Source organism: Hyla sarda, chromosome 4 (genome assembly GCF_029499605.1).
Source record: "Hyla sarda isolate aHylSar1 chromosome 4, aHylSar1.hap1, whole genome shotgun sequence".
Taxonomy (NCBI): domain Eukaryota; kingdom Metazoa; phylum Chordata; class Amphibia; order Anura; family Hylidae; genus Hyla; species Hyla sarda.
In genome coordinates this window covers 393,010,059-393,025,439 of record NC_079192.1, presented here as the reverse complement: position 1 = coordinate 393,025,439, position 15,381 = coordinate 393,010,059, and the positions used below count along the sequence as shown (strand labels likewise).

The following is a 15,381-nucleotide window of genomic DNA, read 5'->3' as shown; positions in this document are numbered from 1 at the left end:
TGAGAAGGTGGCAGATCGGTGATGAAATCCATTGTGATATGGGACCAGGGAGTCTCTGGAATGGGTAGAGGCTGTAAGAGGCCTGCAGGTCTTTGCCGAGGAGTTTTGTCACGGGCACAAGTTACACAGGACCGAACAAAATCAGAAACATAATGTTCAAGATGGGGCCACCAGTAGTGTCGGGGAATAAGATGTAGGGTCTTACATATTCCAGGATGTCCTGCTGTTAAGGAAGAATGACCCCATTTCAAGACCTTGCGTCTCAATCTGGTGAGCACATAGGATTTGCTGAATCTCGGCAGGAGCATCAGGAATCAAACAGTCAGGAGGAATAATGTGCCTAGGCGTGGAGTCCAAACCAATGACATCAGAGGACCTGATCTTCTTGTCTGCAGGATGGAAGTCAATGAAAAAGTTGAAACAGGAAAAGAACAGTGACCATCTTGCCTGGCGGGGGTTCAAGTGCTGAGCAGACTGAAGGTATAGAAGATTCTTATGATCGGAGTAGATGCTGACCGGATGAGAAGAACTTTCCAGTAAATGTTGCCATTCCTCCAAAGCTAGCTTAATAGCGAGGAGTTCACGATCTCCAGTGGAGTAATTCCTCTCAGAAGAAGAGAAAGTCTTGGAGAAGAACCCACAAGTTACACTCTTGCCCTTGGCGTTTTTCTGTGTGAGGACGGCACCCGCTCCAATAGATGAGGCATCAACCTCCAACGCAAAGGGCCTCTCTGGATCAGGTCTTGTAAGCACAGGAGCGGAGGCAAACGCAGACTTTAAACAGGAGAAGGCCTATTCAGCCTCTCGAGGCCAAGACTTAGGATTGGATGCTTTTTTCGTGAGAGCTACAAAAGGAGCAACCAAGGATGAAAATTGTGGGATAAACTGACGATAATAGTTAGTGAATCCCAGAAAGCGTTGAATTGCACGTAGGCTCGAGGCCAATCCAAAACTGCAGATAACTTATCTGGATCCATCTGCAGGCCCTGATGAGAGACAATGTAGCCAAGAAACGGAAGACTAGACTTTTCGAACAGGCATTTCTCCAATTTGGCGTTGAGATGATTCTTCCATAGTCTCTGAAGAACCAGACGAACATGAGCACGATGCTCCACTAAGTTGGAAGAGAAGATCAGGATGTCATCAAGGTATACGACAACACAGGTGTAAAGAAGATCACGTAAGATATCATTAACGAACTCCTGGAAAACGGCTGGAGCATTGCAGAGACCAAAAGGCATAACAAGATACTCAAAATGTCCGTCACGAGTATTGAAGGTCGGTTTCCATTCATCTCCCTTGCGGATACGAATGAGGTTATATGCACCGCGTAAGTCCAGCTTGGAGAAGACCTTGGCACCATGTAAACGGTCAAAAAGTTCTGAGATAAGAGGTAGAGGGTAACGGTTCTGTCAGGATTCGGCAGGCTGGGGGATTGGCGTGGACCGTACCGGTGGACCGGTTCTAAGTTGCTACTGGTATTCACCAGAGCCCGCCGCAAAGCAGGATGGTCTTGCAGCGGCGGTAGCAACCAGGTCGTATCCACCTGTAACGGCTCAACCTCTCTGACTGCTGAGATAGGCGCGGTACAAGGGATTAGGCAAGAGCAAGGTCGGACGTAGCAGAAGGTCAGGGCAGGCAGCATGGATCGTAGTCAGGGGCAACGGCAAGAGGTCTGGAACACTGGCTTGGGACATACAAGGAACGCTTTCACTGGCACAATGGCAACAAGATCCGGCAAGGAAGGGAAGAGGAAGTGAGGTTATATAGGGAAGTGCACAGGTGAATACACTAATTAGAACCAGGCGCCAATCAGCAACGCACTGGGCCTTTAAATCGCAGATAGCCGGCGCGCACGCACCCTAGGGAGCGGGGCCGCGCGCCGGGACAGCACAGATGGGGAACGAGTCTGGTAAGCGGACCGGGATGCGAACCGCGAGCGGGCGCGTCCCGCATCGCGAATCGCATCCCGGCTAGGGACATTATCGCAGCGCTCCCGGTCAGCGGGTCCGACCGGGGCGCTGCGAACAGGGAAACGCCGCGGGCACTCCGGGGAGGAGCGGGGACCCGGAGCGCTCGGCGTAACAGGTTCTTTACCGTGATTTTGTTAAGTCCCCTGTAGTCAATGCATGGACGGAGTGAGCCATCCTTCTTCCCTACAAAGAAGAAACCTGCTCCAGCAGGAGAAGAGGACTTACGAATAAATCCTTTTTGGAGATTCTCCTGGATATACTCAGCCATGGCTTTGGTCTCAGGAACTGAAAGAGGATATATCCTCCCACGAGGAGGAGTGGTACCAGGCAGAAGATCAATAGGGCAGTTGTAAGGACAATGTGGAGGCAGAGATTCAGCCTGTTTCTTGCCGAAGACATCCGAGAAATCTTTGTAAGGTGGCGGCAGGCAAGGTAAAGGTGGAAGACAAGAAACAACTTTACGCATAACAGGTTGGAGGCAAAAATTTTGACAGGATTGTCCCCAGCGAATTATTTCTCCAGTTCTCCAATCCAGTTGCGGGGAATGGCGTTGCAGCCAAGGGAGACCAAGAAGAATCTCCGAAGTACAGTGTGGCAGAACATAGAATTCAATCTTCTCTTTATGCGATACTCCCACTTGCATGACGAGAGATTCAGTACGGAAGTGAACATTACAGTCCAGATTTTGTCCATTTACAGAGGAGATGAACAAGGGCTTGGCAAGCCGAGTAAGAGGAAGATGATACTTATGGACTTAAGCCGCATCAATAAAGTCACCTGCTAATCCAGAATCCAAAAATGCTGAAGGAAGACTTGGCTGACTATGTAACTATGAAGCAAAGACTTGTACAGGAATAGTTAAGCGTGGAGAAGTAGAATTCACACCCAGGGATGCCTCTCCCACATACCCTAGGTGCGGACGTACGGTACAGTCCTTGAGAAAGTGCTCCGGGCTAGCACAGTACAAACACAAATTCTCATTGCGTCGTCGTGACCTCTCCTGCTGCGTAAGACGAGGATGATCTCCTTGTATAACCTCTTTGGCAAGAGGCGCAAGAAACAGAAGAGGAGAACGTTGGGACAGATTGGGTGTCAGGCGGGCAGATTCCCTCTCAAAGTGCAATTTCTCCTGCCTTTCGGCAAAATGCACATCAATGCGTGTGGCCAAGTGGATAAGTTCAGACAAAGAAGATGGAGGATCTCGTGCTGCAAGGGCATCTTTAATCCTGCTTGACAGTCCTTTTTTAAATGTGGCACACAAGACCTCTTCATTCCAGGTGAGTTCAGAGGCTAGAATGCGGAACTGAACTGCATAGTCACCAACGGTAGAATTCCCTTGACAGAGGTGCAGCAACGCCATCTCAGCTGAAGAGGCACAAGCGGGTTCCTCAAAGACAATGCGAAATTCGGCCAAGAATGCCAACAAATTGGAGGATACTGGATCACCACGGTCCCAAAGTGGTGTAGCCCAAGCCAGGGCTTTTCCAGAAAGTAGACTAATAACAAAGGCTACCTTACTACATTCAGTCGGAAACAGTTCAGACATGAGCTCCAAATGCATGGAGCACTGTGTAACAAAGCCTCTGCATGACTTGGAATCCCCATCATACTTGGAAGGCCAAGGCAGGTGCAGCTGGGAGCCAGGAGAGACTGCAGGAGCTGGAGGAGGGAGTGGGCCAGATTGTGGTACCTGCTGCTGTTGCAAGGCCAAAAGCTGTTGCATCATGGCTGCAAGGTGAGAAAATTGCTGCGCCTGTCAGGACAACTGCTGTGAGTGACGTATCACAACTGAGGAAAGATCCGCAACTTCAGGCAAGGGTTCCTCAGCAGGATCCATGGCCTGATCTTACTGTAACACTCACGTTTCTGAAGACAGGAACTCCGGTGTATGTGGATCCGCTGGACCTATGTGGCAGATGACTCGGACCGTGCCAGGGAGCGGAGTCTAAGGTGCCGCTGGTCTTCAACAGAGCCCGCCGCAAAGCAGCATGGGCTTGCTGCTGCAGACGACACCCAGGTCGCAACCCCCGGCAACGGCTCAACCACACAGGTGGCTGTGGAGATGCGAAGCACAGAAGGGATGAGACAACTCGTAGTCAGGATAGCTGTAGGTCAGGGCAGGCGGCACAGTAGCGTAGCAGAAGTTCAGTAGGCAGGCAGCGGAGAAGCAAGGTCAAGGTCACAAGAGCAGGAGATCTGGTACACGGCAAGGCAATACAAAGGAACGCTTTCTCTAGGGCACAAGGCAACAAAGATCCGGCAGAGAACTGAGGAGGGTGGAGGAATTTATCAACAAGACACAGTTGGTTACACTAATGAGCATACTGGCCCTTTAAATCTTAAAGCTTAAAGAGCAGAGAGGCGGAAGCAGAGGCAGGGGAAACACCCGGAGAGTGACGGACTGGGGCTCGCATGCGGGTGCGTCCCGCAATACAAGTCCCAGCCCCGTCGGCAGCAGAAGGTAAGGGGACCATGCGCTCACGGCCAGCATGTGAGGCAGGAGCGCATAGCGTAACAACTGTGCTCGTGATGTCAGCAGAGAGCACTGTGTTCCAAAAAGAAAAGCATTTCCTCTATAGTATTCAGCAGCTAATAAGTACTGGAAGGATTAAGATTTTTTAATAGAAGTAATTTACAAATCTGTTTAACTTTCTGGCACCAGTTGCTTTAAAAAAAAAAAAAAAAGTTTTCCAACGGAGTACCCCTTTAAAAAGTATTTTGTTCATGGCTACCGTACTTGTAGAGATTACACCTGTTTACCAAGTTTTGACTATTTTTTTTTTATTTTAGCAGCATCTACAATACCTTCTGCACCCACCACTCAGTCATTTACCACTATTTATGGTAAGTCACAGATGTCTACTGATCATTTGGGTACTTGAACACTATCAGGTCTGCAGGCACAAAAGCTGCGATAGGATCTGGGAGACACAAAGGAAAAAGGGTCACAAGTACAGATAAAAATGGTGGTCTTACTAAAACAGTCCCTTTCCAAGTAAACATAGAGATCATAGGGAGGGATTGGCTTGTGTTTTGAGATACCCCAGATTGGAGGACCATAGCGAAGAGCAACTCCGATTGTATTGTATGGTATTGTAGCTTTCTCCAGGTGAATATTAACAGCTGATTGGTCTATAGTCAGAGAGGTTATTATTGATAGGATCATAGATATAGAGAACATGATATGGAGGTATGGTGAGAGGAAGCCATTGACGCTTTTTACACTTCTGGACTGTCCGTAGCATTGTATGTTGAGGTTACAATGGTCCGTAAAAGATCATTCTATGTTAAAATATTGTGAATTCGAGTAGAATACAGACATAGCGCAAATCTACAATCTTGTATAATGATCTGATTGCTTCTCAGCATAATATCAAAAACTAACAGGTTGTTAGTATACATTTTTTATCAAAAAGTACAAGCCCACTCGCCACGTCAAGGCCACCTATTCAGAGTGGGTCCCTAACGTCCCTAGCATAAAATGGCGTAGCACCGGGCGGCGACCACCACCGCCGAGACACAGGTGCCCACGGGGGGGGGGGGGGAGCGACCCACTGGCAGAGCGGCCCCAATGCCTCTCAAACCAGTCTATAGGCCGCACCCGCCCGCAGACACAGCGCCACGGCAGCAACGGACGCCGCACCACACCAGTGTGAACAAAGTGTAACAGCTCACTTACCTTGCACTCCCAGTCAGACTGGGAGGCTGCTAGGAGTGAAATGGCCCTAGTGTGGCTAATTACCACCTATATAGGTTTGGGCTGAGGGGGTGGGGAAGAGTGCAGCACATGTTCAAAAAGAAAAAAAAGAAAGGATAGAAATCACAATATGAATTCGAGTAGAATACAGACATAGCGCACGTCTACAATCTTGTATAATGATCTGATTGCTTCTCAGCACAATATCAAAAACTAACAGGTTGTTAGTATACATTTTTGATCAAAAAGTACAAGCCCACTCGCCACGTCAAGGCCACCTATTCAGAGTGGGTCCCTAACGTCCCTAGCATAAAATGGCATAGCACCGGGCGGCAACTACCACCACCGCCACGACACAGGTGCCCACGGGGGGGGGAGCGACCCACTGGCAGAGCGGCCCCAATGCCTCTCAAACCAGTCTATAGGCCGCACCCGCCCGCAGACACAGCGCCACGGCAGCAACGGACGCCGCACAGCACCACACCAGTGTGAACAAGGTGTAATGGCTCACTTACCTTGCTCTCCCAGTCAGACTGGGAGGCTGCTAGGAGTGAAATGGCCCTAGTGTGGCTAATTACCACCTATATAAGTTTGGGCTGAGGGGGTGGGGAAGGGTGCAGCACATGTTCAAAAAGAAAAAAAAAGAAAGGATAGAAATCACAATATCACAATAACCTTAGCCCAAACCTATATAGGTGGTAATTAGCCACACTAGGGCCATTTCACTCCTAGCAGCCTCCCAGTCTGACTGGGAGAGCAAGGTAAGTGAGCCTTTACACCTTGTTCACACTGGTGTGGTGCGGGGCGGCGTCCGTTGCTGCCGTGGCGCTGTGTCTGCGGGCGGGTGCGGCCCATAGACTGGTTTGAGAGGCATTGGGGCCGCTCTGCCAGTGGGTCGCTCCCCCCCCCCCCCCCCCCAGTGGGCACTGGTGTCGCGGCGGTGGTGGTCGCCGCGCGGTGCTACGCCATTTTATGCTAGGGACGTTAGGGACCCACTCTGAATAGGTGGCCTTGACGTGGCGAGTGGGCTTGTACTTTTTGATCAAAAATGTATACTAACAACCTGTTAGTTTTTGATATTGTGCTGAGAAGCAATCAGATCATTATACAAGATTGTAGATGTGCGCTATGTCTGTATTCTACTCGAATTAAAATATTGTGACCTGAGGCCCTTGTAAGTTGAGGTATCACTGTATTTACCCTAGCAGAACAAGAAGCAAAGGAAGCGGGCACTAGGACCCTAAAACCAAAGGCTGAGAACTAATGCAACAAAAACAAAACTAGAAGTAACCACAACAGAAACTAATACAAGAACTATACAAGAACTATTACTAAGAACGATACAAAAATAAACTAGAACCCACAGGACAGACTAGCAACCAAATTAGTCTAGAAATGCTTCTTGAGAAATACAAGGAAACCTATAAAAAAAAAAAGCACACAGAGCATACATTATAATTCGCACCATACTGCACAAGCCAGGGATCTTTAAAGCTAGTCTTACCATTCAGGAATTCTACTCTAAACAGTCATGGTCAGCTGATCCAATAAATCAGATTTGAGACAGAAGAATGATTCCTGCTATTCGCAACAAATACTGGAGTATAACTTATAAGATGTATTATAATAATAATAAGCACAGAATTTCGGACGTTACTATTAAATGGGTGCTCTCATTAAACCAAAAATGTCCAAACCGAGGTCCAAACACAGGAAGTGCAGCCTGGAGTGCTGAGGGGTGTGTGTCCAACCAACAGCATATGGCAGTTAAGTGTGAGAGGAGCTATGATTGGATGAGGCTGGACCCCCCCCCCCCCCCCCCTCAGCACTGTAGGCTGCACTTCCTGTGTTTGGACCTCGGTCCTAAGTCTGTGTATAAGATGGGGAAAATGTGCTCTTGAGCTTTTTTAAGCACAAATAAAACATAGAAAACTTTTTTTTTTAAAACAAAGTATATTAGAAATGGCAAAATGTAATTTTAATGAGAGTGACCCTTTAAATAGTAGTACTGTACATTTTCTCTGTTTGCTTCCTATGTATCTCTAACAACTTTTTTTTAGCCACAGACCTTGACCCCTCTTATATAAGCCCAAAGGCGACCTCGGCTGACCCTGCTCTGACCACTCCGCGGACAGAAAGTCAGGTATAATTTGGGTGACTGTCTAGAAGAAAATTCCTTTAACTTAACATTATAGATGCTGGATTATTAAATATCACTGATCATCACTTGTTGCTAGAGGATATATCACAGATACTTAATTCTTAATGCCTTGTACCTCCCTCCCCCCATTTTAGTCAGGGCCTCATTGTCCACCCATATTGCAGTTAGACCCCCTTGTGCACCCCTACAGTAGTTAGGCCTCCCTTGTATTCCCATATTGTAATAAGGCCTCCATATATCCCCCATGACATAGTTATGCCCCTTGTGGCCCTATACTGTAGTTAGTACCCCCTTGTACTCTCATATTTTAGATAGGTCTTTTGTGCCCCGATACTGGAGTTAGTAACCCCTTGTACTCCTATATTAAGGTTAGGCCCATTGTGTCCCATTACTGTAGTTGGGCTTCCATATTTTAGCTAGGTCTCTTGTGCCCCCTCCCCCCATTTTAGTCAGGGCACCATTTTCCACCCATATTGCAGTTAGACCCCCTTGTGAACCCCTACAGTAGTTAGGCCTCCCTTGTACTCCCATATTGTAATAAATCCCCCCTATGACATAGTTATGCCCCTTGTGCCCCTATACTGGAGTTAATAACCCCTTGTACTCCTATATTAAGGTTAGGCCCATTTAGACCCCATTACTGTAGATGGGCATCCCTTGTGCTTCCATATTGCACCTCAACGTTCTGAACATTTATTTTCAGAACACCGACCAAAGTAGTGACGTCATGCCGTGCCCCCTCCATTCATGTCTATGGGAGGGGGCGTGGCGGCCGTCACGCCCTCTCCCATAGACATGAATGGAGGGGGCATGGCTTGACATCATGTTCACCCGAAACCGTCGTTCTGAACATAAATGTTCAGAACGCCGGGGTGACATCCCAAAGATTGCGGGGGGTCTCAGTGGCCGTACCCCTCACAATCAGACATCTTAGCCCCTCTCCTTTTGATAGGAAATACTATGTCTAAGGGCGGAGTACCCCTTTAAGCTACTTTTCTGTACACTGTGACATACAAAGACAAGGATGTGGGTCCACACTAGTGTGATACAAAGCATATTTCCCTTAGTTTAGGACATCAGACCCAGTGTAGGGCCAGGAGTTACGGCCGTAAGGGTAAAAACATGCGGAATATGTAGAGAAAACTGATGTTTGTACCATTATTTCACCTGATAACAAATGTCTCTTGTCTTCCCGCAGAACATCGAAACAGAAAAAAACGAAGACAACAAACTTCCTCATATTATCGCGAGTGTTGTCATCTTAAGCATTGCCCTGATTTCGGCGGCTGCACTAATATTTCGTTGTAAGTTACTGTTATAGCTACTTTGGCAGAAACAAATATTTGAATGTTTCTTTATAAGGGTTTCCTGGGCCATCAATACCTAACAGTAGGGTCCGTCACCCGGCACCCCCTATCGATCAGCTGTCGAAACTTCCAATCCCCAAGCAACAAAATCGAAAGCAGGCCGGACTTAGGATAGGCCATCAATGTCTGATCAGTGGGGCCCGACACCTAGGAATGACCTGTTTGCCAGAGGCGACCCACCTGCTTACACATACAACAAAGGAGAAAGCAGGCCGCCTCAGAATAGGCCATTAATATCTGATCAGTAGGGTCCAGCACCCGGCACCCCCTACCGAACAGCTGTCAAAATGCCAGCATATACAACAACAGAGCCAAAAGCAACAGGATGTGCCAACAATATCTGATCGGTGAGTGTGAATGGCAGCTGAACTGCAGTTACCTAGCACAGCCACTACATGGAGCTGTCTGCTTCCAGCTCTGTTTTCTCTGTATGCCGGTGTTGCGGCTCTGGCAAACAGTAGATCGGCAGGGAACTGCCCATCGGACCCCTACTGATCACATATTGATCCTAAGGCCATCATACTGAACAAAATCCTGACGTTTGATTATACAGTAAATCTGATTGTTTCCAGCACACGACTGCAATATGCACTTGGTGGAAGTAAAAGACTGGGAGGAGATAACCTGAGAATAACTGATGATCTGAGATGTCATTGATGGCAGATGAAAGAAATGTAAAGTGTACATTTTACTTTAAAAAAGCTTTGATCAATCGGGGTGGCGGAGTGTTCAGACACCAACCGATCTGAACGCTACTCTAGGGTTTGGTCTGGTAATGAACACTCAGACCCCAACCGATCAAAACATTTGACTTGTCTCTACAACATGTCAAAAGTTTTTTTTAAGTGACAGTGCCCATTTAACCCCTTCACGACCCATGACGTACATCCACGGGAGTACGATGTGGGCTTGGGAGTCGGGTCCGTGCCATAAACGGCAGATGCCCGTAACTGGTTGAAGCAGACATCTGCCCATAATGACAGACATCGGAGATGGCTCCAATGTCCATCATTTAACTGTTTAAAGGGGTACTTCCGTGGAAACCTTTATTTATTTATTTTTTTTTTTTAATCAACTGGTGCCAGAAAGTTAACAGATTTGTAAATTACTTCTATTGAAAAATCTTTTTATAGTACTTTATAGTATTGTACTTTTTGGGGGCTCTATACTACAGAGGAAATGCTTTTCTTTTTGGATTTCTCTTCTGTCAAGAGCACAGTGCTCTCTGATGACCTCTGCTGTCCATTTTAGGAACTGTCCAGAGCAGGAGAAAATCCCCATAGCAAACATATGCTGCTTTGGACAGTTCCTAAAATTGACAGCAGAGGTCAGCAGAGAGCACTGTGGTCGTGACAGAAGAGAAATCCAAAAAGAAAAGCATTTCCTCTGTAGTATACAGACCATAAAAAGTACTGGAAGGATTAAGATTTTTTAATAGAAGTAATTTACAAATCTGTTTAACTTTCTGGCACCAGTTGATTTAAAAGTACAGCAGGACGTACAATAATAAACCCCTATTTTTTTTTCCTTTACAGACCGACATTGCATAAGGAAAACTAAAGACTCAACGAGGTCAGTAATAAACCAGTTTAAGGTTGTGTTCACAAAGTGTGGTTTTTCTGTGGTTTTTATTTTTAGATGCATTTTTTTCTGTGAATCTGTTGTGATTTGGGCAAGTATGCAGCAAAATGTTGCTATTTTACAACAAAAATAGCCAAATTTTTGCCACAATCCGGCTGTCCAAGCATGCTGGGAGTTGTAGTTTTGCAACAGCTGGAGGTCCGTAGTTTGGAGACCATTGCTTTGAAGGGGTACTCCGCCCCTAGACATCTTATCCCCTATCCAAAGGTATTGTCATTTTTAGGGCTGTATACTACAGGGGAAATGCTTTTCTTTTTGGATTTATCTTCTGTCACGACCACAGTGCACTTTGCTGACCTCTGCTGTCCATTTTAGGAACTGTCCAGAGCAGGAGAAAAAAGAATAGGAAATAAGATGTCTGATTGTTGGGGTCTCCAGCAGCATCCCCAGAAGCTCTCCCTGCTGCTCCAAGCGTTCGTTTAGAGCGTTGGGTGCAGCGCCGGAGTGTCGTGACATTACGGTCACACCCCACTCGTGACGTCTTTTTACACTAACATGTTCCATTTTTTTACACTAATATGCTGGTGTTGCCCCATACTTTAAATTTTCACAAGCAGAAAGAGGAAAAAAAGACCCCCAAAATTTGTAACGCAATTAGAGTACGGAAATACCCCATATGTGGGTGTAAAGTGATCTGCGGGCCCACAACAAGGCACAGTTGAGGTCTAAATTCGTAATTTGCAAAGGAGTGGCTGATTTTACAGCGGTTCTGACATAAACGCAAAACATTAAATACCCACATGTGACCCCATTTTAGAAACTACACCCCTCACAGAATGTAACAGTGGGAATAGTGAGCCTTAACACCCCACAGGTGTTTCACAAATTTTTGTTGGAGGTGATAATGAAAAAAAAAAATTATTTCACAAAAATGCTGGTGTTACCCTAAATTTTTCATTTTCACAAGGGAGAATAGGAAGATAGCCCCCAAAATTTGTAACCCCATTTCTTCTGAGTAAGAACATACCCCATATGTGGATGTAAAGTGCTCTGCAGGCGCACTACAATGCTCAGAAGAGAAGGAGCGCCATTGGGATTTTCGAGAGAGAATGTGTCCGAAATTGAAGGCCTTGTGTGTTTACAAAGCCCCCATAGTGACAGAACAATGGAGCCCCCCCTCATGTGACCCCATTTTGGAAACTACACTCCTCACAGAATTTAATAAGGGGTACAGTGACCATTTACACCCCACAGGTGTCTGACAGATTTTTGGAACAGTGGTCCGTGAAAATGAAAAATAAAATGTTGTCATGCTCAAAATGCACCCCTTATTACATTCTGTGAGGGTGTAGTTTCCAAAATGGGGTCACATGTGCGGGGGGTCCACTGTTCTGGCACCACGGGGGAGGGCTTTGTAAACGCACATGGACCCTGACTTCTATTCCAATCAAATTCTCTCTCCAAAAGTTTAATGGCGCTCATTCTCTTCTGAGCATTGTAGTTCGCCTGCAGAGCACTTTACATCCACATATGGAGTATTTCCATACTCAGACAAAATTGGGTTACAAATTTTGGGAGGCTTTTGCTCCTATTACCCCTTGTGAAAATGAAAAATTTGGGGTAACACCATCATTTTAGTGAAAAATATCTCATTTTTCATTTTCACGTCCAACTTTAGCGGAAATTTGTCAAACACCTGTGGGGTGTTAAGGCTCACTGTACCCTTTGCTACGTTCCTTGAGGGGTGGGTGTAGTTTCCAAAATAGTATGCCATGTGTTTTATTTTTTTTCTTGCTGTTATGGCACCACAGGGGCTTCCTAAATGTGACATGCCCCCCAAAAACCATTTCAGCAAAATTTGTTTTCCCAAAGCCAAATGTGACTCCTTCTCTTCTGAGCATTGTAGTGTGTCCGCAGTGCACTTGACATCCACACATGGGGTATTTCCATACTCAGAAGAGATGGGGTTCCAAATTTTGAGGGGCATTTTCTCCTATTTCCCCTTGTAAAATTTTTTAATTTGGGTGAAAACCAGCATTTTAGTGGAAAAAAATTCATTTACACATCCAACTTTAACGAAAAGTTGTCAAACTCCTGTGGGGTGTTAAGGCTCACTGGACCCCTTGTTATGTTCCTTGAGGGGTGTAGTTTCCAAAATAGTATGCTATGTGTTTTTTTTGTTTTTTTTGTTTGCTGTTCTGGCACCATAGGGGCTTCTTAAATGTCCCCCAAAAACCATTTCAGGAAAACTCACCCTCCAAAATCCCATTGTCGCTCCTTCCCTTCTGAGCCCTCTAGTGTACCCACCGAGCACTTTATATTCACATATGAGGTATTTCCTTACTTGAGAGAAATTGGGTTACAAATTTTAGGAAGATTTCTCTCCTTTTACCCCTTGTAAAAATTCAAAATCCGGGTCTACAAGAACATGCGAGTGTAAAAAATTTAGATTTAGAATTTCCTCCTTCAATTTGCTGCTATTCCTGTGAAACACCTAAAGGGTTAACAAAGGTTTTAATGTCATTTAAAATACTTTGAGGGGTGCAGTTTTTATAATGGGGTCATTTATGGGGTCATTCTAATATGAAGGCCCTTCAGATCAACTTCAAAACTGAACTGGTCCCTGAAAAATTTCGATTTTGAAAATGTTGTGGAAAATTGCTGCTGAACTTTGAAGCCCTCTGATGTCTTCCAAAAGTAAAATGCAAACATAAAGTAGACATATTGTATATGTGAATCAATATATAATTTATTTGGGATATCCATTTTCCTTATAAGCAGAGAGCTTCAAAGTTTTCACCAAGAAATTATACAAGTATCGACAAAATTTTACCACTAACATGAAGTAGAATATGTCATGAAAAGATATTCTCGGAATCAGAATGAAAAGTAAAAGCATCCCAGAGTTATTAAAGGGGTATTCCAGGAAATTTTTTATATATATATATATATATATATATATATATATATATATCTCAACTGGCTCCAGAAAGTTAACAGATTTGTAAATTACTTCTATTAAAAAAATCTTAATCCTTTCAGTACTTATGAGCTTCTGAAGTTAAAGTTGTTCTTTTCTGTCTAAATCCTCTCTGATGACCCGTGTCTCGGGAAACGCACAGTTTAGAAGAGGTTTGCTATGGGGATTTGCTTTTAAACTGGGCGTTTCCAGAGACAGGTGTCATCAGAGAGGATTTAGACAGAAAAGAACAACCTTAACTTCAGAAGCTCATAAGTACTGAAAGGATTAAGATTTTTTTAATAGAAGTAATTTACAAATCTGTTTAACTTTCTGGAGCCAGTTGATATATATAAAAAAAGTTTTTTCCTGGAATACCCCTTTAACCCCTTCATAACCCAGCCCATTTTCACCTTCATGACCTGGGCATTTTTTGAAAATCTGACCACTGTCACTTTAAACATTAATAACTCTGGGATGCTTTTACTTATCATTCTGATTCCGAGATTGTTTTTTCGTGACATATTCTACTTTATGTTATTGGTAAAATTTCACTGATATTTGTATCCTTTCTTGGTAAAAAATCAAAAAATTTCATGAAAATTTAGAAAATTTTGCATTTTTCTAACTTTGAAAGTCTCTGCTTGAAAGGAAAATGGATATTCCAAATAAATTACATATTGATTCACATATACAATATGTCTACTTTGTGTTTGCATAAAAAAAATTGACAAGTTTTTACTTTTGGAAGACACCAGAGGGCTTCAAAGTTCCGCAGCAATTTTCCAATTTTTCTCAAGATTTTCAAAATCGTAATTTTTCAGGGCCCAGTTCCGGTTGGAAGTGGATTTTAAGGGTCTTCATATTAGAAATACCCCATAAATGACCCCATTATAAAAACTGCATCCCCCAAAGTATTCAAAATGACATTCAGCAAGTGTTTTAACCCTTTAGGTGTTTCACAGGAATAGCAGCAAAGTGAAGGAGAAAATTCTAAATCTTCATTTTTTACACTCGCATTTTCTTGTAGACCCAATTTTTGAATTTTTACAAGGGGTAAAAGGAGAGAAATCACCCTAAAATTTGTAACCCAATTTCTCTCGAGTAAGGAAATACCTCATATGCGTATGTAAAGTGTTCGGCGGGCGCAGTAGAGGGCTCAGAAGGGAAGGAGAGACAATGGGATTTTGGAGAGTGAGTTTTTCTGAAAGGGTTTTTGGGGGGCATGTCCCATTTAGGAAGCCCCTATGGTGCCAGAACAGTGAACCCCCCCACATGTGACCCCATTTTGGAAACTATACCCCTCATGGAATTTAATAAGGGGTGCAGTGAGCATTTACACCCCACTGGCGTTTGACAGATATTTGAAACAGTGGACTGTGCAAATCAAAAATTGTATTTTTCATTTTCACAGACCACTGTTCCAAAAATCTGTCATACACCAGTGGGGTGTAAATTCTCACTGCACCCCTTATTACATTCCGTGAGGGGTGTAGTTTCCAAAATGGGGTCACATATCAATATTTATTGTTTTGCGTTTGTCAGAACCGCTGTAACAATCAGCCACCCCTGTGCAAATCACCTCAAATGTACATGGTGCACTCTCCCTTCTGGGCCTTGTTGTGCACCCCCAGAGCACTTTG

At 44.8% G+C, this 15,381-nt stretch overlaps 1 protein-coding gene across 4 annotated transcripts in view; it reads left to right on the top strand.

The window, feature by feature from the left end:
- Nucleotides 1-15,381, top strand: part of LOC130267410 (hepatitis A virus cellular receptor 1 homolog) — a 55,042-nt gene that overhangs the window by 36,818 nt on the left and 2,843 nt on the right. For 2 of the 4 annotated variants that reach the window (XM_056517186.1, XM_056517187.1), the window contains 4 exons: nucleotides 4,767-4,817; nucleotides 7,737-7,813; nucleotides 9,030-9,135; nucleotides 10,734-10,770. In XM_056517186.1, coding sequence (XP_056373161.1) covers nucleotides 4,767-4,817; nucleotides 7,737-7,813; nucleotides 9,030-9,135; nucleotides 10,734-10,770 — 271 coding nt within the window. Of the gene's footprint in view, nucleotides 1-4,763; nucleotides 4,818-7,730; nucleotides 7,814-9,029; nucleotides 9,136-10,733; nucleotides 10,771-15,381 lie in introns of all 4 variants that reach the window. The other 2 variants (XM_056517185.1, XM_056517184.1) reach the window with 2 other exon arrangements.